At 52.5% G+C, this 20,621-nt stretch overlaps 2 protein-coding genes and 2 non-coding genes across 12 annotated transcripts in view; all 4 read right to left on the bottom strand.

Moving 5' to 3' along the window:
• The window catches only part of PLXDC1 (plexin domain containing 1), a 64,942-nt gene extending 58,833 nt beyond the window's left edge, over positions 1 to 6,109 (bottom strand). The window contains exon 1 of one of the 2 annotated variants that reach the window (XM_006068537.4): positions 5,890 to 6,109. In XM_006068537.4, the coding sequence (XP_006068599.2) occupies positions 5,890 to 5,965 (76 nt within the window). In that variant the 5' untranslated portion in view covers positions 5,966 to 6,109. Of the gene's footprint in view, positions 1 to 1,608; positions 1,850 to 5,889 lie in introns of those variants that run through there. The other variant, XM_025280227.3, reaches the window with a different exon arrangement.
• Positions 6,110 to 7,917: 1,808 nt separating this feature from the next.
• On the bottom strand, positions 7,918 to 7,989 carry TRNAC-GCA. Its single transcript has one exon. It is a non-coding gene; the product is annotated as a tRNA-Cys (tRNA).
• A 645-nt stretch (positions 7,990 to 8,634) lies between these two features.
• On the bottom strand, positions 8,635 to 8,706 carry TRNAC-GCA. The gene has a single exon. It is a non-coding gene; the product is annotated as a tRNA-Cys (tRNA).
• A 630-nt stretch (positions 8,707 to 9,336) lies between these two features.
• ARL5C (ADP ribosylation factor like GTPase 5C) lies at positions 9,337 to 19,413 on the bottom strand. 8 transcript variants are annotated; one of them, XM_025280223.3, is made up of 8 exons: positions 16,064 to 19,412; positions 15,377 to 15,437; positions 13,976 to 14,123; positions 13,587 to 13,631; positions 13,040 to 13,123; positions 12,336 to 12,487; positions 11,445 to 11,501; positions 9,337 to 10,362 (listed from the first exon to the last, which is right to left on the bottom strand). In XM_025280223.3, exons 1-8 carry the CDS (start codon positions 16,107 to 16,109, stop codon positions 10,314 to 10,316), a joined length of 642 nt encoding a protein of 213 aa, XP_025136008.1. In that variant the 5' UTR covers positions 16,110 to 19,412; the 3' UTR covers positions 9,337 to 10,313. The 8 variants fall into 8 exon arrangements, 7 of the variants coding, with proteins under 7 accessions (XP_025136008.1, XP_025136010.1, XP_025136011.1 ...); XR_006549473.2 differs by having other exon boundaries at positions 10,224 to 10,362; positions 10,722 to 11,501; positions 16,064 to 19,413; XM_025280225.3 differs by lacking the exon at positions 11,445 to 11,501 and having other exon boundaries at positions 16,064 to 19,408.
• Between the last annotated feature and the right edge of the window lie 1,208 nt (positions 19,414 to 20,621).

Genomic DNA, 20,621 nt, shown 5'->3' with positions numbered 1-20,621 from the left:
CCAGATCCCTGCCCCAAGATGCCCACTGGCTGAGACGGACCTGAACCCAGAACTGGGAAGGCAGCCTGCCTGTGGCTCAGACCCCAAGGCAGGGCTGTCTTGCCCCTCTCGGGTGGGGCCCACAGCTGCCTCTGGAGTCAGAACTATTTGTGCTGGGCTGGCCTGCCCAGCTCCCTGGGTCCTCCTGCAAGCAGCCCTCAGGCCTGGGCAGGAGCCAGAACAGGAAAGGAGCTAGTGCAGAACGAGCAGAGGAGCTCAGCTGGCCCGGAAAGGGATGCTAGGGATCTGCAGGCGTCACAGTCCTGCATCCGAGACAGGAGGTGCCTGGACGGTGCAGCCCAAAGCCTGGTGAGAGGGCCCCACCAGAAGTGCGGCCAGGGACGGCACACCTGACGCCCACAGGCTGTGTGACCTTGGACCCATCAGTCTACTTGTCTAAGTAGAAGTAGAAAGTGGGAATGACAAGTGTGCCTATGGCACAGGCCACCATGAGCATACAGTAAGAAGCAAAAGTAAGATTTTATAAGTAGGAAGACTCAGGGCCAGGACCAGAGGCCAAGTATCCAGGAAGGAGAAGGGCCAAGGGACGGAGAAGGAGGTCACCGAGGAACCTGCCCCACCCTGACCTAACCCTGAATCTTGCCCCCCCAGCCCCCACCACAACTGTCTCCCTGACACCCTGCCCCCTCCCAGTTGACTAGGATGGGACATCACTCCCTCAGCTTGCAGAAGGGGCCAGCAGAGCCGGCTTTGCATGTGCGTATGTAAGGGCCTATGTGCGCACACACACACTTGCCTGAAGGCCTGGGTCCTCCTCCTGTGGGCTCCAACTCCCGGCTACCGCCTGCTCTGCCCTCTTCCCAGCACCCATCCCCTGCATCTGCATGTGAGGGGACCCGCCTGTGAGTGACGGCAAGAAGCTTCCAGAGCACCGCTAGTCACTTATTCATCCATTCCACCACCCATGACCCCAAGTAGTGAACAAGTCTAGTGTTCGCACTGTGAGGGGTAATAACAATAATAGCTCACTTCTAGAGAATGCTTACCCTGTCCTGGCACTATTCCAAGGGTTTTAAACCCACTAACTCATTTAACCCCCACAATCGCCTCATGAGAGGGATGCTGTTGTAGATCCATTTTACAAACTGGGAAACCCAGGTTGCGTGACCAGTCCATGACAGGGTTTGCACTCAGGCACAGCACGTGCAGGCTTGCTCACACCACAGTACACCAGGTGACCCACACGCCAGGCCGTTCTCTAGGGTGCAGGGCAGCCCCAGGGCAGGATGCACAGGTGCCGCTGGGCCCGAACCTGGGAGGTTCCCCGGCAGACTGCACCCCTTGGAATGCAGAGGGGCAACCCAGTGGCTGTGCCCCAACCCTCTTTGGGTGCCGCTGCCCTGCTCCAGGGCAAGAAGCAATGGGCTGACTCCAGGAGGCCTGATCACACCATCCCAGTGTCTGAGCCAGGTCACCTTCATCCCACCCGTCACCCAAGCTTGCCATTCCAGCCCCACGGCCACCACTTGGTTGTGGCCACCATCACCTCTTTCCTGGTGATGACTTCAGCCTCTACCGTTCATGCCCTTAGACCAGTCTCCCACACACCTGCCAGAGCATCCTGTCCAGAGGAAAACTCCATTCCATCCCTTCTGCGCTCCCCTCTTGCCACGACCCTTCGGCTGACAGCCCAGCTCTCCCACTCAGCACTGGAGCCCCTTCGTGATCAGATCCCTGCTGGCTTCTTCAGTCCCTGAGTCCTTTCCAGGGCTCAGCCCCACTCTCTCTGGCCATGGGACTTCACACAGGCAGTTTTTTTCTCAACCTAGATCATTCTGCTCCATAAATAAATGGAGCTGACGAGCTCTAGCTCATCCTTCAAGTCTCACGAGATGTCACTTCTTCCCAGCGCCTTCTCTGACACTTCTGTGCCTCACCCCAAATGCTATGTGCATAGTCCCAGCCCTGATCCTGACAAATCACTGCTATCTGGGCAACCACAAGCTCTAGGTGCTTGACATAGAGCAGATGCTGGTCAAGCACACACAGGTGATGGGTGGAAGGAAGGAAAGAAGGCAGGCATGTTTAAATTCTCAGAACTCCTGAGGCCCACAGGGCTTAGAAGACCCTTCTCTTGGGGGACAGCCTCACCAGAAACCCTCCTTGTTATCACAGCAATAAAATAAAATAAAATTGTCTGTGAGCAATAAAATAAAAACACAAGTTTGGAATCAAATAAGCTTGAGATTGAACCTTGAATCTATCGCTTACTGACTATGACATTGGGCAAATTGCACAACCTCTAAGTTTCCTCCTCTAGAAAACGGAAATGATAAAGCCTACACTTGGCAAGTCATTGTGAGTCTTTAACAAAATACTGTACACAAAGCATCCAGCAGGGTCTTCCTGCCTTTTCTGGGTTTCATATGAGGACCAAGGGGTCTGGGGAAGGCTCCAGACCCTGAAATCCTGCCTCTCAGTTCCAAAGCCGCCAACTGCACTCTCTTCCCTCCTGCAGGCAGGCAGAGACCCACTGAGGACCCTGATCTGGGGAGCTAGAGGGAGGCATAAGGAAGGGGCAGGGAGGGATGGCCAGTGGCTCAGAAGAAAAGAGGGGAGGGGAGGAGAAAAGAAGAATTTGCCTCTCTGAGTTTCTCTCAAAGGGACAGAATGGGGTCTGTGAACCCCTCTAATTCATTCACTCACTCAACACACGTTTATTGAGCCCCGTGTTCCAGGCGGGCTTCCCAGGTGGCAAGAGTGGTAAAGAACTCGCCTGCCAATGCAGGAGATGTAAGAGACGCAAGTTCAATCCCTGCGTTGGGAAGATCCCCTGGAGGAGGGCATGGCAACCCACTCCAGTATTCTTGCCTGGAGAATCCCATGGACAGAGGAGCCTGGCGGGCCATGGCCCATAGGGTCACAAAGACTCTGAAGCGACTTGGCACGCAAGCACTATGTGCCAGGCACTGTGTGAGTGCTGGGGCAAAAACAGCGAACAGGTAGACACAAGCCCTATGCCCATGAAGATTCAGGTCGGGAAGGACACACACAAAATGAGTAATTCAGCCAGTAAGACAGTGTGAGATGGTGAGACAGACTGTGGAGGAAACAGAAGGACGAAAGGGTTGGGGTTGTTTCTGCTCTGGTCAGGGCCCTCAGGGAGCCTCTCTCAGAGGTGGCCCTTGAGCTGACTGAGACCCGGATGAAGAGAAGCCAGTTACCTGGCGATCCCAGGGGACAGCAGCCTGAGTGTTTTGGGGAACAGACCCGGGCAGAATGCGAGCAGAGGTGGGGGTGGGGAGAGGCTGTCCAGTGGCCACTGGGTGGAGATTGGATTTCAGTCTCCATTTGTCTGAAGATCCCTCCCTGGTGAGCAAGGAGAAGGCTGGAAGCAGAGTTAAGGCTACAAGGGGCCCTAGAGGCAATCTGGTCCAAACCTCATTTTATGGATGGAGAATCCAAGGGGCAGAAAAAGGATGAAGCTGCCAGGGTCACCCAGGGTTGGAGCTGGGCCTGATCTGCTAACTCCCAGGACAGGATGCCACCTCCAGTGGCCTTTTCCTTCTCTGTCTGCTGTAGGCACTTGCAGTTTCACTCAGCCCAGACCCCAGGGTGCCCCCAGCTCCCACCATGCACCCTAGTGTCTTCCTGTCTCCCCATCTGTCTATCTGCCTCTCAGCCTCACCACCTGACTGTATCTTTGGGTCAGTCATCCATCTTTCACCTGCTCCTGTTTTAATGATAGATGAAGTTTCAAGGCCAGTTCATCAAGAGGGAGGGGAGATCTCAGCTCTCCCCTGAGCCCCGCCCCCCTCCACCCCCCACCCACATCACAGCACAGAGGACTTGGAGCCTTGGGGCTGGATGGCAGCACCCACCCCTCAGGTCCAGCTGCCAACTGCCCTCTCACCTGTCACCAGGGCTCCACCACCAATCGGAGCAGCCCTCCCCCAGAGGGTCCCACTCCCACATCTATCCTCCCTAGAAGACACCCTCTGCCTCCACACAGGGCCCTCTCAAACCCAGTCTGGTTGTTGTGAAAAAAGAAAAAAAAAAGCTCGACACTGAGAGTCAGCAGCGCCCCCGCTGGCTTCCTTCAGTCTCACCAGTCTCGCCTGCTGCAGAGAAAGTTCATTTCTCCTGGCTGAATTTGCCAAAGCTGAGGAGACAGGGCGTCCTCAACTGAGAGATGTGATTCGAATCTCTGCCTGCCCCTCTTTTTGGCCCCCCCAGGGTATCTACTCTTCCAACCACCTCTGAAGAGGCAGCCCTCAGCCCCGCCTGGCTCTGGCCGCTGCATTGCCCATCCTTGTTTCCTTCCAATGCCCTCTTCCCTACCTGTTTCCGTGGATCTCCCATCTCAGTCAGGTTCAGCGCCATCCCTCATCAACCCAGTCATATCCAGGGTTCAGAAGATTCCATCAGGATGGGTTTGCAAAAGACCTCAAAAATTGACCTGTCCAACCCATTCCTTTTTATATTGACTTAATTTTTTTTTTTTTTTGCAATTACCTCATACACATCATAACAAATCTGAAAAGAAGAGTCATAAAAAAGAAAAAAAGATCTCTCATAATCCTACAATTCCACAAAGATTTTGCCCACAGCCTCACTTTATAAGGGAGGAAACAGGCCCAGAGAAGGAAAGTAACTTGCTCAAGGTCACACAGCAAGCAAGATGTTGGAACTAGAAGTCAAGTCTCTGGCCACTCTCTGTGTGGTCTCTCTGAAAACTGGTGGTTTTGCATCAGCAACCTCTTGCCACCTCAGCTTCCACTGCCCTCTGCCCACACTCTCCTTCTCAACAGAAACCCAGGCCTGTCTCAACAATATTCAGGGACCATTAAAGTCAAGAATGCCATCACTGATGCTGTGCCTGATGCCCGCAGACCCCTGAGACACAGCAGCCCAACTACAGCATACCCCTGGACAAACCCTCTACCTGCTCCATCCCACCCTGGGGGAGCTCTATCTTCCCCATTCTCTCTGTCAAGAGTCTTGACTGCAATTACCCACCTCCCCAACCCCAGAGAATGCCTGCATACATAAGGAAGAAAGAGGAGAATGCAAAATTACTTGCTGAAAAATGGTTCTCCTTTATAACAGGAGAGACCCAAGGTAGATCTCCAAAAGGACTTCCAGGTGGGAGAATGATTGCAGAGAACTGCTGTGGGGAAGGTAGGACACCCCACCCTCCTAATCTAGAGCCAAAACAGCTAAAGGCCAAGGGCCACCAGGGCAGAGTAGAGCAAGAGTGACTGCAGGACCCTAGAGGCTGGGGGTGGGGAAGCAGCAAGTTGCTTCTTTCTGGGCCCAGCGCTGCTCTTCAAGTACCAAACAGAGAGGAAAGGGCGTCAGGCTCCCCACTGCCCTTGCTGGAGGAGAGATGGTGGGTCTCCTCCATCCTCCTGGCTACTGCCACTCAGCCCCCAGACTGGGTCAGCTTGGGAGTGGGGGCAGCGGAGAGAAAAAGGAAACAAAACTGAAGCAAGACATCCCAGACTTCGCATCTCATCAGAATTCAGCCTCACCCAGTATGGCCAGGGGTCCCTGTGACTCTCCCACCGTCCCCTTTGGGGGCCAGAGCCCAATGCCTTATGGATTCCCTCTCTACTGGGGTCCCTCCAGTGTCCTTCCAGGAGGGAAGGAGAAATGCGTGCATCGGTGTCTGATCCTTCCACCCTCACTCACACACCCTGTGTGGTTAGGAAAGTAGGGGTCCCTGTTCACCTGCGACCGTCCACAGCGCTCCTGGCCTCCCGCGGACACGACCCCCGACGCCTCTGACATCGCCAGCCTGCCGGTACCTGTCCATGCCCACGCTCGCCCACCTGCCCCCTCGACCCACGACCCTGACCCACCCCCACCAACTCTGGCCAGTCCTACCTGCTCCGGGCTGGGGGCTCAGAGCCCGGGCAGCCTCCCTGAGCACCAGCACGAGGACCCAGAGTTCGGCCCGCATGGTGGAGGCCAGGACCCGCCCCCGGCCCGCAGCTGTCCCGGCCCGGCTCGGGCGGCGTGGTCCCCCGGGTTGGCCGGCGGAGGGGTGGGCGGCGAGCGGCAGCGGAGCGCGGGGCAGGCAAGCAGTGGGAGCGGCGGAGCGCCAGCGGGCGGCGAGCTAGCCGAGCTGCCTCCCGGAGCTGGGACCGGGGAGGGGGCGGGGCGGGGTGGGGGTGGGCGCGGCGCCTCCGGAGCTCGCCCCGAGTCTTCCCCAGCCCTCCCAGCCCTGCCCGAGCGCTCCCCGAGAGCTCCCGCGGCCGCTTCCCAGGCGGGGGGAGGGGTAGCGGGAGGAGGAGGGGGACAGGGCGGGTAACCCTCGGGCTGGGAGAACCCCCGAAGAGCATCAGCTACCCCTACACCGCACCTTAGCTCCTGCCTGCCTTCCCCTCCTCCACTCCCTGGGGGAAAGCGGTGGAGAGAAGGCTTGAAGGGCCAGATCCCAGGAAGGGACAGCGGGCGCCCCTTCCTCAGACCCTGGGCTCCTACCATCCACCCCCGACCCATTTCCACCAGGCTTCCCGACTTTCTGGGAGGTTCCACGGAGTTGTGTAGGGATCTGATGCCCACCCCCACCCCAGGAGTCTCCCCTTGCAGCAGAGGCCTGAATTCCACGCCCTCTTATGGCTTCTCGCCACTTTATCCCACCCCGCAGACATGGGGATGGAGGGGACCTGGATCATCCCTACTTTGAAATAACCTGGACTTCTTCCCACCACCAGAAAGTAACTGAGGTCACCCTCCTCTTTGGGGACCCCAGACCTCCACAGGGCCCGACCCAGTCAATCTTCAGAGGAGAGCAAGGAAACGTCTCACCCCAACTGCCACCACCTTATAAGTAGGCTCTGGGAATAGATCACTTTTTTTTTTTTTTTACCCTACCAGAACAGAATAAAAATACCCTCAATTTAGGAGATTTAATAGATGGCAGGGAATCAGGTCAGAACCCGGAGGTGCCTCTTCCCTCCTCGACCTACTTCGTGCGAAGGCAAGGAGATCCCGCGCTGGATGGAGGGAGAATGAGGGTGAAGGCGACACCCTGACATATACAGGCTGGGGCCCTAAAGACTAATCTTTCAGAATCCCAGTTCCTTCTTCCTCAGGACCCAGGGTCCCAGAACCGACCTCCTTTAGCCCCACGTCCCCTAATCACTTACAATGGGACAAGACTAGGCCTGCCTGTAAGTTCTTCTTCTTGTCTCATTTAAATTGCGGTTTTGCCAACTCTGAGGATCAAAAAGGCTGCTGCTTCCAGCTGCGGCTTCTTGCTGCCCTCTAGTGGCCACGTGACGAGACGCAACGCGCGTGTTTTGCGGTTTTCCTCGATTTTCCAGACCTGCCTCCGCGCTGCGCGCTGTCTCCGACTCCAGCCAGTCGGGTTCACATCTCCTTGACCCTACCTTCCGAAAGGTCCAGGTGAGAGGACCCAGGACGGAGTTTCAGCTCCAGCACTGATCTTTTCGAACAGTCCCCTGTCCGGGATGCCCCGCGCACGGTCTGTTTTAAAAGGTCTCTTAATAAAGGACTCAGGCTGAAACAGCAACTTGGAAATAATTAGAATCAAATGACATGTCAATTTTTTTTAATGTAAGCTTCTAGAACTTGAGTGTACATCAGAATCACCTGGAGGGCTTATAAAACACAGATTTCTGGGAGCCACCCCCACCCCCCCCCACGTTCTATAGTTCTGAGGCCGAGAATCCGTATTTCTAACACGTTCCCAGCTGGTGGTGCTGTTCTCAGTAACACATTTTGAGAACCTCTGCTCTAAATTTCTGTTTTGCTGTCTCGCCGTTCCTCATCTTGCCCAAAATAGAAGTGGTGAAGTAAATGTCAACACAAAATCGTAGAAGTAGAAAGTTGTAAGAAAAGTAGTGGCTAGAAGAATCCGAATTTGGATCCTTAAAAACCCGCACAAGGGGGCACCCGGATTTGAACCGGGGACCTCTTGATCTGCAGTCAAATGCTCTACCACTGAGCTATACCCCCTCTGCTGGTTATCCGCCTGCGGATGACTTCTTACTGCTACTCCAGCGCAGGCGCTGTGACTGTATGTACAAACGGAAGTGGAATCCAGTATTTTCAAGAGGCAGAGAGACTATAAATCTCGAGAGACTACTTATTTGAATGCAGAGTTTGTTTCCTGAAACTCTGAACTAAAGAATTCTAATGATGTAAGAAAAAGCAATTTGGGACTGCGGGAGGGGAAGTCCCTCACTTCCTGGACCTTCCTTTGGGTCTGGGTCCGCCTTTCCTGCCTTGCTAGAGCGCCCCTAGCGTTTCCCTTGGAGCCCATCTCTCGCCTACACGCTCACAGACACCTCCAGTCCTTCCTGTCCCAGCCCAAGCCCGGCCCTTAGAAACTCAGTCTTCTTCCAACAGACTGAGATCCCGGTACACGTAGACCTGCGTACGGGCGCTCACGCCTCCACCCTACCATCAGGAGAGCCGGCCTTTGTACAGCCCCCAAGAGGCTGAGGGCGTGGCTTGGCAGGACCTGGGGCTCCACTCTGATTGCCGGCAAAAGAGCTCCGCAATGTTGAAGAACCCTTCCTCTTTAGCCTATAAGGGAACTTCAGTAGGAGCACCGCAGGACTAAGAAGCCGGGGAAGAAAAAAGTAACCCAGGCCTTAGAGGGGGCACCCGGATTTGAACCGGGGACCTCTTGATCTGCAGTCAAATGCTCTACCACTGAGCTATACCCCCGTGACACCGATGCTGCTTGTCAGTTAGGATGAATTTCTACGGAATAAGGGAATAATTAATTTTCACCTATTGTGCTCTTTGTAGCTATCCTAATGGAAGGAAGACGGCATCTGAATGGAGATATTTAGACTTCCTGAGTTCTTCCCGCCTCATCACTCTTTATGGAAACCACCGGGTTAAGAAATCCTGAGCCCACCATATCTGTGTCCAGACTCTCACAGCGTTGTGCACCTCCTGACTTTCTAAGAGAACAGACCCACTGACCTCAGGACCATCCCAGGTTTTCTGGGGGGTAATAGCACTACTCCCTGCACAGGGCAAGCAGCCTGGTTTCCATCCTGTTTCCAGCTCTACTTTCATAGTACTCCTGGGCTTTCCAACCCCTAAAGTCCCCTACTCCCTTCCTTCCCCTAGGCCCAGGCAGAGCTCAGAGCTCTGAGTGCTGGCAAACCCGGTGTTAGTCACCTGGCAGAGGGCTATAGAGCCCAGGACCGAAGAGCCAGTCCCCATATAGACCCTAAGGCAGCCCCTTTCCACTTCCTAGATGGATTTCCCCTGCCAGAGAACTTTGTATGAAACTGAAAGTCAGTTTTGAGGTGCAGCCAAAGGAGCAGGCAGAAATAAAAGATGAGCAGTTTTCAATGGCATTTATTATACCTTCATAAAATTCCTACTACGGTGTGGGAAAAAAATCACTACAAAAAGACAAGATAAACAAATGCTGTAGGAATCTGGGATATTGGAGGAGTGGGATTCACACTGGAAGGATACTGGGAGTGAAGGGGTAGCTTAAAGCTCAAAAGCTGTGGTCAGACCCAGCATCTCAGAGGGAACAAGAAGGTGGGGAAGGAGTGGAACCCCCTGCAGTGTGAGGACCTGTCTCTGGCTGGAAGGTCTGGTCCTCCACCCTCTCCCCTCTCAGGCTTTGGCTCTGCCCCCCTTCCCTGGTGGCTCAGAGGTTAAAGTGTCTGCCTGGAATGTGGGAGACCCATGTCGGGAAGATCCCCTGGAGAAGGAAATGGCAATCCACTCCAGTACTCTTGCCTGGAGAATCCCATGGAGGGAGGAGCCTGGTAGGCTACAGTCCATGGGGTTGCAAAGAGTTGGACACGACTGAGCTACCCCTGAGCCAGCCCCTTCGCCTTTCTAGAATCTCCTTTGACCGAAGCGTATGGGACAAAGATGGCTAAGGGGCCAGAAAGCTGGAGTGGGGGTTAAGGGGTTGGGGTAGAGGTCTAGGAAATAAAGAACAATTACAGGGGTCTCTTACTCGGCCCTCCATTTTTCCTACAGAGAGGTTGAGGGCTGAGGGAGGGGGCTACACTTCCTGATCCCCCAACACATCCAACAGACATCCCCTGGTGTCTCCAAGAAGGATGCCTGCTTCCATGGAGCGAAGGGCAGCTTTTCTGCTGTCCTGTTTGCAGCAACTCAGGGTGCTCCATCTAGCTCCTCAGTGGGGGGGTTAGGTAGACAATGGCAATTTCACCATCCATAGATGCCCCTGGTCACTACAGCGTCATAGAAAAATAATAGTCACTTGGGTTTTGTACCCACATAGTCCATGCAAAACCCTCCAAGTTTCTGGTTGGCCTCAGGCTGGGACATCAATTGGCAGTGGCCTGAGACTGCATCCACTGCAGCCCGGCAGGCAGCCTGGGGGAGGGAAGAACAGGGCAAGGATCAGCATATCCCATGAGGCTGATGGCCTTCCCAACCCCCAGCCCTGCCCAGAGCTGACTGCTGGAATGCCCAAATTTATATCCAGTTTTGCATTCAGTTAACAAACATAAATGAACTGTGCAATGGGTATTATGCTAGGGGTTACTGGTGAAAAAATAGACATGCCCTCTAGGGCTTGCAGTCTAGCAGAGGAGATAGATATTAAACAAATGGTCAAAAAAATAATTGTATAACTACATACTGTGACAACGTTTAGAAAGGAGATGTACAGTGACCTCTGGATGTTTGGGAGTCGGGAAGGGCTTCTTGGACAAAGAGGCCTGGAGACCCACCTTAGCAATGTCTTTGGGCAAGCCTCCAATGCCACCTTTCCACCCACTCCATCATTGGGTCAGTGCCAGGGTGGCTTCAAAGGCCTGCGAAGAGGCTCCATAAGCAAGTTCTTTCATTAGATTGTGAGCAACTCCAAGCAAGAATGGAGTCTTGGTCATGTTTGTATCACTTGGCACAGTGCATGGCACATGAGGGTTACCTAGGAAATGCTGATTGAATTGAAATGAATATGGGTTGGAGATGGGGGTGGGGGGCTCCTCCTGACCCAGGAGTTAGAAGGACATGGCCAGAAATACATGGTTCCTTGGGCTGGCCTGCCTAAAGTCTCCCCTTCTTCAACTGGGCATCCAAGCCCTAAACCCACTGTGACTCCACTTGAGAGGGAAGAGGACAGGGGATTCTCCAGGCCTGATTCAAGGCCCTTTCTGTGTGACCATGACCTAGCTCCTTCACATTCTCAGATGTTTAATTAGCAGCTCTCTTCTCAGCAGCCCCTCCCTGGACACATTATCTAAAATTGCAACATTCTCCCTAACACACATCCAACTTCCCTTTCCTATTGATGTTTCCCCTTCACACTTATCACTTTTTAACTTACTGTACATTTTTCTTATTTTTATTGTTCAGTGTCTCTTTCTCCCCTCCTGGAAAGTAAGCTCCGTGAGGGCAGGGATTTCTGTCTGTTTTGTTCACTACTTTTTCTCAGGTGCCTAGAACAGTACCTGGCACAAAGTACAGTCGTTTCTCTGTATCCATGGAGTTCCAGGGTTCCAGGACCCCTGCAGACATCAAAATTCTTAGACATTCAAGCCCCTTGTATAAAGTGGTATATATTTGCATATAACCTAGTCACTGATTTAAATCAGTACTTTAAATCAACTCTAGATTACTTATAATATCTAATATATTGTAAATGATATGTAAAAAGTGGTAAATATAATATAAATACTGTGTAAATCATTGCTAGCACACGATAAATTCAATTTTCACTTTTTGGAATTTTCTGGCTTTTTTTTTTTTTTTTTCTGAATATTTCCAATCTACAGTTAGTTAAATCTGAGGATGTGAAATCCATGGATATGGAGGAACAGCTGTAGGTTCCCAGTGAATGTTAATTGAATGATATCATTTATTCTCTATAGAAACACTGGGAGGAAACAGCTTTCTTTACAGATAGGGAAACTCAAGGTCAGAGTCAGTGATTTCTGCCTGGAAGGCTTGTCCCCCAGGTCTTCCCATGGTTGTCTCTTCACTCAGGTCTCAGTTCTGAAGTCACCTCCTAGTAGACATGGCCCCTGACCACCAGAGCTCTAGCAAACCCATCCCTGTTATTAAATTTCACTTTCTTCATAGCATTTCTCAGTACCGAAAATGTTTTTGTTTGACTGGCGTGTCACCTTTCTCCCCAGTAGAACAAGCCCCTGGAGAACAGAAACACTGTCTTGCTCAATGCTTACCCACAGCATCTTAACTGTGGGTAGGTGTTCAGCTCTCCTGACCCAGATGCTAAGGGATGCTATGAGTCAGATTCTGACAGGAGAGAGATGAGAGAAGTTTCTAATGGTCAGCTGGTTGGGACAGGCCCTGAAGGTCCAGGTAGGACAGCCACTAACCCTTCCCCGGTGAGGGCACAGCAGCCCTGTATGTGCCACGGGTGGTCTTTGATGGCACTAAGGGTGAGGAACTGGGAGATCTCCATGATGGTCATGGAGTCCTTCATGTCCTGCTTATTGGCAAAGATGAGGATGGAAGCATCTCGTAGAGCCTGTGGACAGAGGAACCCAGCCCCAGTCAGCCTGCCAGGACCCAGCATCCCTTCCCACTACCCCCATGAGCCCTCTCAAACTCTCCTGCTTTCCCAGCAAGACAGCCCCATGCCCAGGTGGGCAAGGATGGAGGCCCTGCCCAACAGTAACAACCACATGAAACGACACCAACAGTTCATGGAGGGCCTCGCAACCAGCTCATAGAATCCTTACAATGATCCCAGGAGGAGGGAATTGATGACTTTTCCCACTTATATTGTACTTGGGGAAATTGAGAATTAGAGAAGCGCAGTAACTCGTGTGGGGTCCCACCACAGTGAGTGACAAGTGAGGTCAGGACTGGCACTTGCAACTCTGAATTCTGTGATCAGTTGTGCTGAAGGCCTTATTGCCCTTCATCTGGAATAACCTTGCCCTGCCCAAGCTGCTAGGAGAGAGGTGCTCAGAGACTGGGACATCAGTAATGATGCTCAAGAAGCTGTGTGACTAGACTGAGGTCACACAGCTAGTAGCTAGTGCATCGGGTCCTCTCCCAACTGCAGGGAGCTTACCTCATGGGCCAGCATCTTATACAGCTCCTCTCGAGTGGTCAGCAGCCGATCCCGGTCTGTGCTGTCAATCACAAGGATGATGAACTGGCCAGCAGAGGGAAGTTGTGAGTGATAACACACACATTCATTCATCCCATGAATGTGTCTCTTCCCACTTTACTCTGCCTTGATGTGAGCCCCACAGAAAACAAATTGTCCAGTCTCAAGACCTCACTGCCCTAGTCCCATTTGAATTCCCTTTTTATCCAGACCCAGGGTGGACAGAGCACAACTTCTGATTGTGTGCCAGAGGTTATGCCAAGTCCTGGGCGTTGTGACTCCACATGGGTCTCACCACAACCTTGCGGAACTGGAACTGTTACTATCCCCTTTTACAAACTAGGAGACTGAAGGTCGGTGAGGTGATGTGGCGTATCTTGCCCTCAGCCATACAGCCTAAGAGTGGTAGCGCTGGAGCTTGAAATCAGCTCTCACTCCAGGAATGAAATCACTGGATTCTGCTGCTGCCAGAGTGAGAAAGTAAGGCCCCCAGAGACAAAGAGCTTACCCCATCCGATGCATCAAACAGAAAGCTGCCAGCAAGCAGACAAAGCTGTCAGGAAGTATTCAAAAATTTTAACAGGCATTGTGCTGCATTAAGTATTCAACACATCTGAATTAGCTCTTGTTTAATCGTTTAATTTTCACAACTCATGAGATCATTTAAAAAAAAATTCTTTGGTCAAGTTGCACGGCATGTGGGCTCTTAGTTCCCCAACCAGGGATCAAACCCATACCCTCTGCAGTAGAAGCACAGTCTTAAACACTGGACCACTAGAGCAGTCCCAGAGAGGTCGTTATTATAGTTTCCATCTCACAATGGGGGAACCAAGGCTCAGAGAGGTTAAGTGACTGGCTAATATCACACAGCTCCTTCATCCCAGGCAGCCTCCTCACCTCAGTGTTGGAGTAGTACGTGTTCCAGGTGGAGCGCAGAGACTCCTGTCCTCCTATGTCCCACATGAGGAAGTGGGTCTTTTGCAGAACAATCTCCTCCACATTACTACCGATGGTGGGACGTGTATGGACCACCTCATTTGTCAGGCTAGGGAGGTAGGAGAGGGCATCAACCATTCAGCCCAGTCCACTGTCAGCTCTGGCCCCCACCTTAAGTCAGGCTGAATCGAACTCAGAGCAACTCAGCCCAGGTTGACAGAGCCTCTGCTGGGGATGAGGGAATGCAGACAGGAGGGAGATCAAGTCCTGCTTGACTTGGACCCCAGAGAGGGGAGACTCATTAGAACAGTCTCCCCCAACTTTAATATGCAGCTCAGTTTAGCTCTTGCTAAACGGCAGATTCTGATCCAGAGGGTCTAGACTGGGGCCCAACATTTTGCATTTCTAACAGCTTCCAGCTGATGTCAATGCTGCCAGTCTGTGGACCACAGTTCAAGTAGCAAGGGATTGAAAAAAGGAGACAGACATAAGTGAGGGCCTTCAGAGAGGGGCTTTGTTTAAAATGAGTTAGAAAAAAAAAACAAAAACATGTTTTTATATGTAGGAAATACCTCTGGAAAACCTGGGACATAAAACTGGGAGTTAGGGGTGAGAGGGAACTTTACTATATATATATATATATATATGCTCATGTTGTTTGAATTTCTCTTTTCTTCAGGAAAAATTATACTTTTTCAGGGAGAATTTTCCTAAGTAAATACTCAGGAAGTTCCAAACAGGAGAGATGCCATCCAGAGAGTGAATATCGGGAAACGCACACGTGCCAGGCTCTGCTAGACCAGGACCTACAGAGTCCAGCCAGACCCAAAGCCGGCCCTCCCTTTTGGGTCTGAAAGTGAGTGAGTGAATCGCTCAGTCGTGTCCGACTCTTTGCGACCCCATGGACTGTAGCTACTAGGCTCCTCCGTCCATGGGATTTTCCAGGCAAGAATACTGGAGTGGGTTGCCATTTCCTTCTCCAGTCTGAAAAGGGACTGAAAGGGGGAGGAAAAATGAAGACACAAGGCTGGGGTGCCGGAGTTTGCAGAGACCTGACGCTAGGGGGAGCGAAGCAGGCGATTATCCGTCAGGTTTGGACAGCTTTAAGCTCACAACCGGCTTTGGCAGGGACCGCGGGTAGATGGCGGGGAGCAGTGGGGTTGCTCATACCGAGCAGGATTCGAATGCCTGACGGAGAAGCCACTGAACCGAGGGGCCCCTGTACCAGGAAGGTCACACTAGCGTTCCGCCTGTCTGTTCTCCCGGCTACAAGAGACCCAGGAAAGGGCTCAGGTGATTGGTCCAAATGCCTGTCAGTCTAGTAGGAAGGCCCAGCCCCCTCCGTATCCGAGAGTCACTTACAACTGGTAGAGAATGGTGGTCTTCCCTGCATTGTCCAGTCCCACGATGATAACCTTGTGCTCTGGAAGCATCCGGGGGATGGGCAGGGTCAGTGCCAAACCCGATGACCAAGGGATTGTGTGCCCCACCAGGCCTCCAAGGAAGGAGACATGTGTTCCCAGCAGGCTGGGGGACCTCGGCTCACGGTACTACTTCTGCTCCCAAGCTCCCTCCCCCCACAAGAAACCAACAGGACAGATTTCTTTCCCACCGGGACGGGACCCCTGAGCCACCTCGGGACAGCGGAAATGAGAGCTGAACCCCACTGTCCCCTCTCCACATTTCCAGAAAAATGATTGTGCAAAAGGTCCGGGGAACCCAGGGCTTCTTGTTAAGAGAAGGGGGTCTGAATAAAGAGCTGAGCGTGAAGTCACGACCGTAGGAAACCGGCGACCGCGTTTAGCCCGAGGAAGGAGGCTCGCCGGGCGGGGCGCCCAAAGATGCACCGAAGCGCGCGACCGAAGAGGAGTGGGCGGGAGGGGGCAGAGGAGACTTCGGAGCAGGCAGGGAGCCCTCACGCAGGATTCTTTGAGCGTGTCCCATCAAATCTTCCCAGCCCACCCCACAGGTTGAGGGGGAGGAAAGGGGGCGGGTAGCAGGTGGGAGCTGGGTCAAAGTGGTCACTTGGATGACTTATGTGCCTCTTACCCCGTTCCCAGAAGATGCTCATCAACTTGGCCATCAGTTGTCCCATGGCACGTCCCGAGTCAGACGGGGCTAGGACTCGGGGGGTCTTCGGGGGCCCAGGTCGAGCCCAGATGCTTGGAGCCCCGCCCCCTGGGGAAGGCTGTCACAAACTTTGCCTATGAGGTCCCCAAAGCCCCGCGAGTCTGTCCCCTAAGGGGCCTGGGAATCCCCTGGGACTCTGGCCCCAGGAGGGCGCCATGGACCTTACAGGGACAATGAGCTACCAGAGCCCTGGAGGTGCAAGGAAAACGGGGTCCAGAATTTACATCTTCCCCCTCACCCTGAGGAAACCCCTGAGTTCTCTGGGTGGACCAGTGTCCCCTGCAAATCAGGAGACCTAGCACAGGGCCCCACACTAGATGCCAGCTCTCGCTTCTCCAAGTGCCATCTCTGGGGCACTCAAAACAAGCAAAACCCTAAGCTATCCACCTTCTGTACCTACTAGCTGTGTGATGCAGAGAGGGCTCATGGATCCTCTCTGAGCTGGGAGAATGTTCCAACCCTCAACAGGTCTCCAGCTGTTTCATCAGTGTGGGCCTTTAGGCCTCCTTCAGGTGAGCTCCCTTAGGGAGGGCTGGATGTCCAGCTAGGCTCCTTGGTGATGGGCAACTCCTAGGAGTAAAGCAGTGCTGCTCCCATGATTTGCTGGCAAACCACCTGCTTGGACATAGCTTTCTGATTCCCAAGAGTGGGCATCTGAAGATAGGGATGGAGCAAAGAGAGAGCCTTCAGCCAAGAAGACCCTACAAAGGGGTCCAGGATCCTGAGATGCAGCGAAGGAGAGCCCTGGCCAAGAGAGAACCAGGCTGGAGGAGACAGAGGAAGTGGGGAACTGCTTGTTGTTGTTTGTGTGTGAATTTCCTTCTTTGCATAAACTGGGGGAAACCAGAAGACAAAAGGAGATGTGAAGAAAGCAAACCAACATCAGGAGGAGGGGGCAGTTAAGAGAGACCCATCACCACACAAGAGACTCAGCTTCTTCCAGCCCACTGCCACTGCCCACCCACAGCCCATCAGTGCTCCTCTCTCCAAAGAGAACAACTTTTTAACTGGTCTTCCTGCCTCCCCTTTACCTAGAGCATCTGCCTCACAGCCCTATGAATCTTTCTCAAGCACAGCTCAGAGTCTGTTACTCCACAGCTCATAAACCTTCAATGTCTCCCTGTTTCCCACTGAATTCAGATCCATCTCCCCACCTGACATTCAAGAACCCCCAAGAACAATGTCCCACCCGCCTTTGTGGGTTATCCCCCATGCTCTGCATCCATGGTTCTTGTCCACACATGCCCAACTATGATTTTGCTTCTGCGTTTCCTCCATTTGAGCGCCTTTCACCTTCTCAGAGAGGTGGGTTCCTAAATCCCTTCAAGTGCCCACTACATAAGCCACTTTCTTCCCAAGCCCTGGTCTGGTTCTCCAGTCAAATGGGGCTTCCTTTCTACACTGAGATGATAACTGGCCTGTCTGCTTTCTCCAATCAACTGTGAGTCCTAGAGGGCGGGGTCATGTCTCTCTCACCTGTGTATTCCCCACCACCCACTCCCCATCAGCCCAGAGCCTGGTGCACAGTGGGGATGTGTTGCTTTTGGACTGAAGGGCTATAAGCTAAGTTACAGCCTGAGAAATGGTGTTTGGAGTATTAAAAAAGGATTATGAATGGAAGTTGAAGAGGACTGGGTAGCTTGTGGAGAGAAGAGGGAAAAGTTCACTAAATACAGAATTTTCATCCCACCCAGAGTGGTGCCCAGAGTTAGATGGAAGGAGAATTGACTACCAGAGCCCATCTAGGCTGATTCCATTTCAGCCCTAGTTAAAAATGGGCTGGGCTGCGCTGGGGTGGGGTAGGGTAGAGGCTCAGAAATGTGCTAGGGGAAGCAGCAATATTTAAAGCATTTTTACCATCTGTTTCCTGGGGGGGTTGGAGGGTGGGAAGAGGGAAGGAACCTCTTAGTGCACCCTGCCCCCACCATCAATTGCAGAATTGAAAGTGACTGTTTCTGCTCACTGGAGCACATTCAGTAAACAGACATGAGCTGCCTCTGCTGTGAGGCCCAGCGGTAGGATCTTCAGGGGGCACTCATTCATTTATTTGACAAATATGAGTCAGGAATTAGAAACATGCCAAGCAGACAAAACAGGCCCTGTCCGGGTCTTATGGAGCTTGCCATCTAGTTAGGGAGACAAATATACACACCCAAAAAACAACTAAAAAAGAGACAGTGGAGGGAAGGCCTGATTTAGAAGGGAGCCAAGGCACACTTGTCTGCTGATGTGATTACTGGGGCTAAGATTTTTTTCTTGAGGTTACTGAGCTGGAAACCACCCCATCTTCTGGCCTGCTCCCAGGTCCTGGTGGTCACAACTCAGCTCTCATTTTTTAGCATGAGGGAAAGCTTCAATCTCTCTGACCTCAGCTCACTCTGGGGCAGAAACTACTGAAAAGACAGAAGCAGTCAAGGAGGGAGGTAGGAGGTGTCCCCAGCATCTCAGTTCCTGAGTCCCTGAGGTGGCTGCGGTAGGAGCATCAGCCTCTCTGGGCCTAGTCCGAACCGACTTCATGGTCGTTGAAATCCTCACATGTTGACAACCACCAACATGCTTATCGTGTGATGGTTGAGGGTTGGTGGTTACCAAGAGACAAGAATCTCTCTCCCCTCATCGCTCAATATCTCCAAACCACCTAGAAACGCCCCTGCCTGCAAGTTCCGGGCGAATGCAATTTCAAGCAGAAGGCACACGGCGAGAAGACAGAAACATACTCGGACACCTGCTTCTTCCTGCCCCGCACCCCTCCCCTTGCAGAAACCAGGGCACCCTGGGCCAGGGGAATCAGCACAAGACTTGGAGGTCATGGACACCACGGAACTTGAAATCTGAAGATCTCAGTTCAAGTCCTTGCTTGATGGCTGTGTAGCTATAGTCAAACTGCTTAACCTCACAGAGCTTTATCTGTAAACTGAAGCTAATGATCCCTGCCTTTGATTGAAAATACCAGGATCCACTGCAGATGGAGTTCTCTGTGGAGCCCAGACAGAGCCTGTTTTCTGCTCTTTCCCTTTTGGATGTCCTCCCACAGGAGGAGCTGTCTGCGGCTCCCACTTAGGCTTGTGCCCACTTTGTCCAAAACTAATGTCTGCCTCTAACCTGGTTTTTTCACTTGCTTCCTCTATCTCTGGGAAGACCATCACCCACAGTCATCCACATGCCTCTCTCTCTCTCACACAGTTCAGTTCAGTTCAGTCACTCAGTCGAGTCCGACTCTTTGCGACCCCATGAATCACAGCACACCAGGCCTCCCTGTCCATCACCAACTCCCGGAGTTCACTCAGACTCACGTCCATCGAGTCAGTGATGCCATCCAGCCATCTCATCCTCTGTCGTCCCCTTCTCCTCCTGCCCCCAATCCCTCCCAGCATCATTGTCTTTTCCAATGAGTCAACTCTTTGCATGAGGTGGCCAAAGTACTGGAGTTTCAGCTTTAGCATCATTCCTTCCAAAGAAATCCCAGGGCTGATCTCCTTCAGAATGGACTGGTTGGATCTCCTTGCAGTCCAAGGGACTCTCAAGAGTCTTCTCCAACACCACAGTTCAAAAGCATCAATTCTTCGGCACTCAGCCTTCTTCACAGTCCAACTCTCACATCTCTCTCACTAGCCACCTCCAATTGCTCTCCAAGAACTCTCAATCCTAAACACTATTTGTCTCTTGCAGCCACCGCCTCCTTACCTGTTCCACTTCAAACCCTCATTTCTCACCTGGAGCGCTGCAGCTGTTTCCCAGCTAGGCTGCCTCAAATCTATGCTCCTGTGACCCCACTCTTCCCTTCACCTTGAGAGCACCCTTTGCTAGTGAAGTGTCAAGAATGTGTCATGCATGTCACTTGCTTCCTCTGCCTTGAATACTTTCCCTGGTTTTCTGCAGGTCAACTCCTAACCAGCCTTTTAGACTCTGCTCAAGCCTCACCTCCTCTAGGAAGCCCTTCCCGATCTCCCCAGGTTAAGGCAGGGACTTCTCTTTCAGGTTCCCCTAAGACCCATTGCTTCCCACATCAGAGAGCTCCCTTATGAACTGTCTGCTGCTCCCACTTAAGACTTGTGCCTGGTACATAGTAGATGCTCAATAAATGTTTGCTCAATTACTAAACACAGGAAAGAAAGATTGATTCCACTGCAATGCAAGGGGAAGAGCACCACGATGGGAGGCAGAATGGGCTCCAGTCCCAACAGTGCTGGCTTTGCCATCAACTCCCTGTTGACCATGAGCCAGTCACTCAACCTGTGGGCCTGTCCAGTTCCTCTTTCCTTGGGTTTGCTAACCCCTCATCTGGAGGGTCTGAATGTCCATTGCCCTCTATACACACACAGACACATACAAACACACACATGCACACTCTGGACAGGACTATCTGGGTCTAATACCCCAAAAACAAGAACCAGGAGAGTGGAGAAATGGTTTCTGGGTGCTGTGTGAGGCAGGCAAGTCCACATCCTGCAGGGTGATGAAGGCAGGAACTGTCACT

The sequence above is a fragment of the Bubalus bubalis genome, chromosome 3 (assembly GCF_019923935.1).
Source record: "Bubalus bubalis isolate 160015118507 breed Murrah chromosome 3, NDDB_SH_1, whole genome shotgun sequence".
NCBI classification, from domain to species: domain Eukaryota; kingdom Metazoa; phylum Chordata; class Mammalia; order Artiodactyla; family Bovidae; genus Bubalus; species Bubalus bubalis.
The sequence above is the reverse complement of the archived record's forward strand: the minus strand, read 5'-3'. Positions and strand labels throughout refer to the sequence as shown.

Bases quoted from the DNA above. Each gene is read 5' to 3' on its own strand.
- ARL5C (XM_044939017.2), bottom strand. From the start codon at position 16,109: ATGGGACAACTGATGGCCAAGTTGATGAGCATCTTCTGGGAACGGG. The intron at 15,438-16,063 runs GTAAGAGGCACA...GGATGCTTCCAG, and splicing joins GAGCATCTTCTGGGAACGGG to AGCACAAGGTTATCATCGTG. The intron at 11,502-12,335 runs GTTAGTGGCTGT...TGATGTCTGCAG, and splicing joins TGTGCCCTCACCGGGGAAGG to GGGTCCTGGAACCCTGGAAC.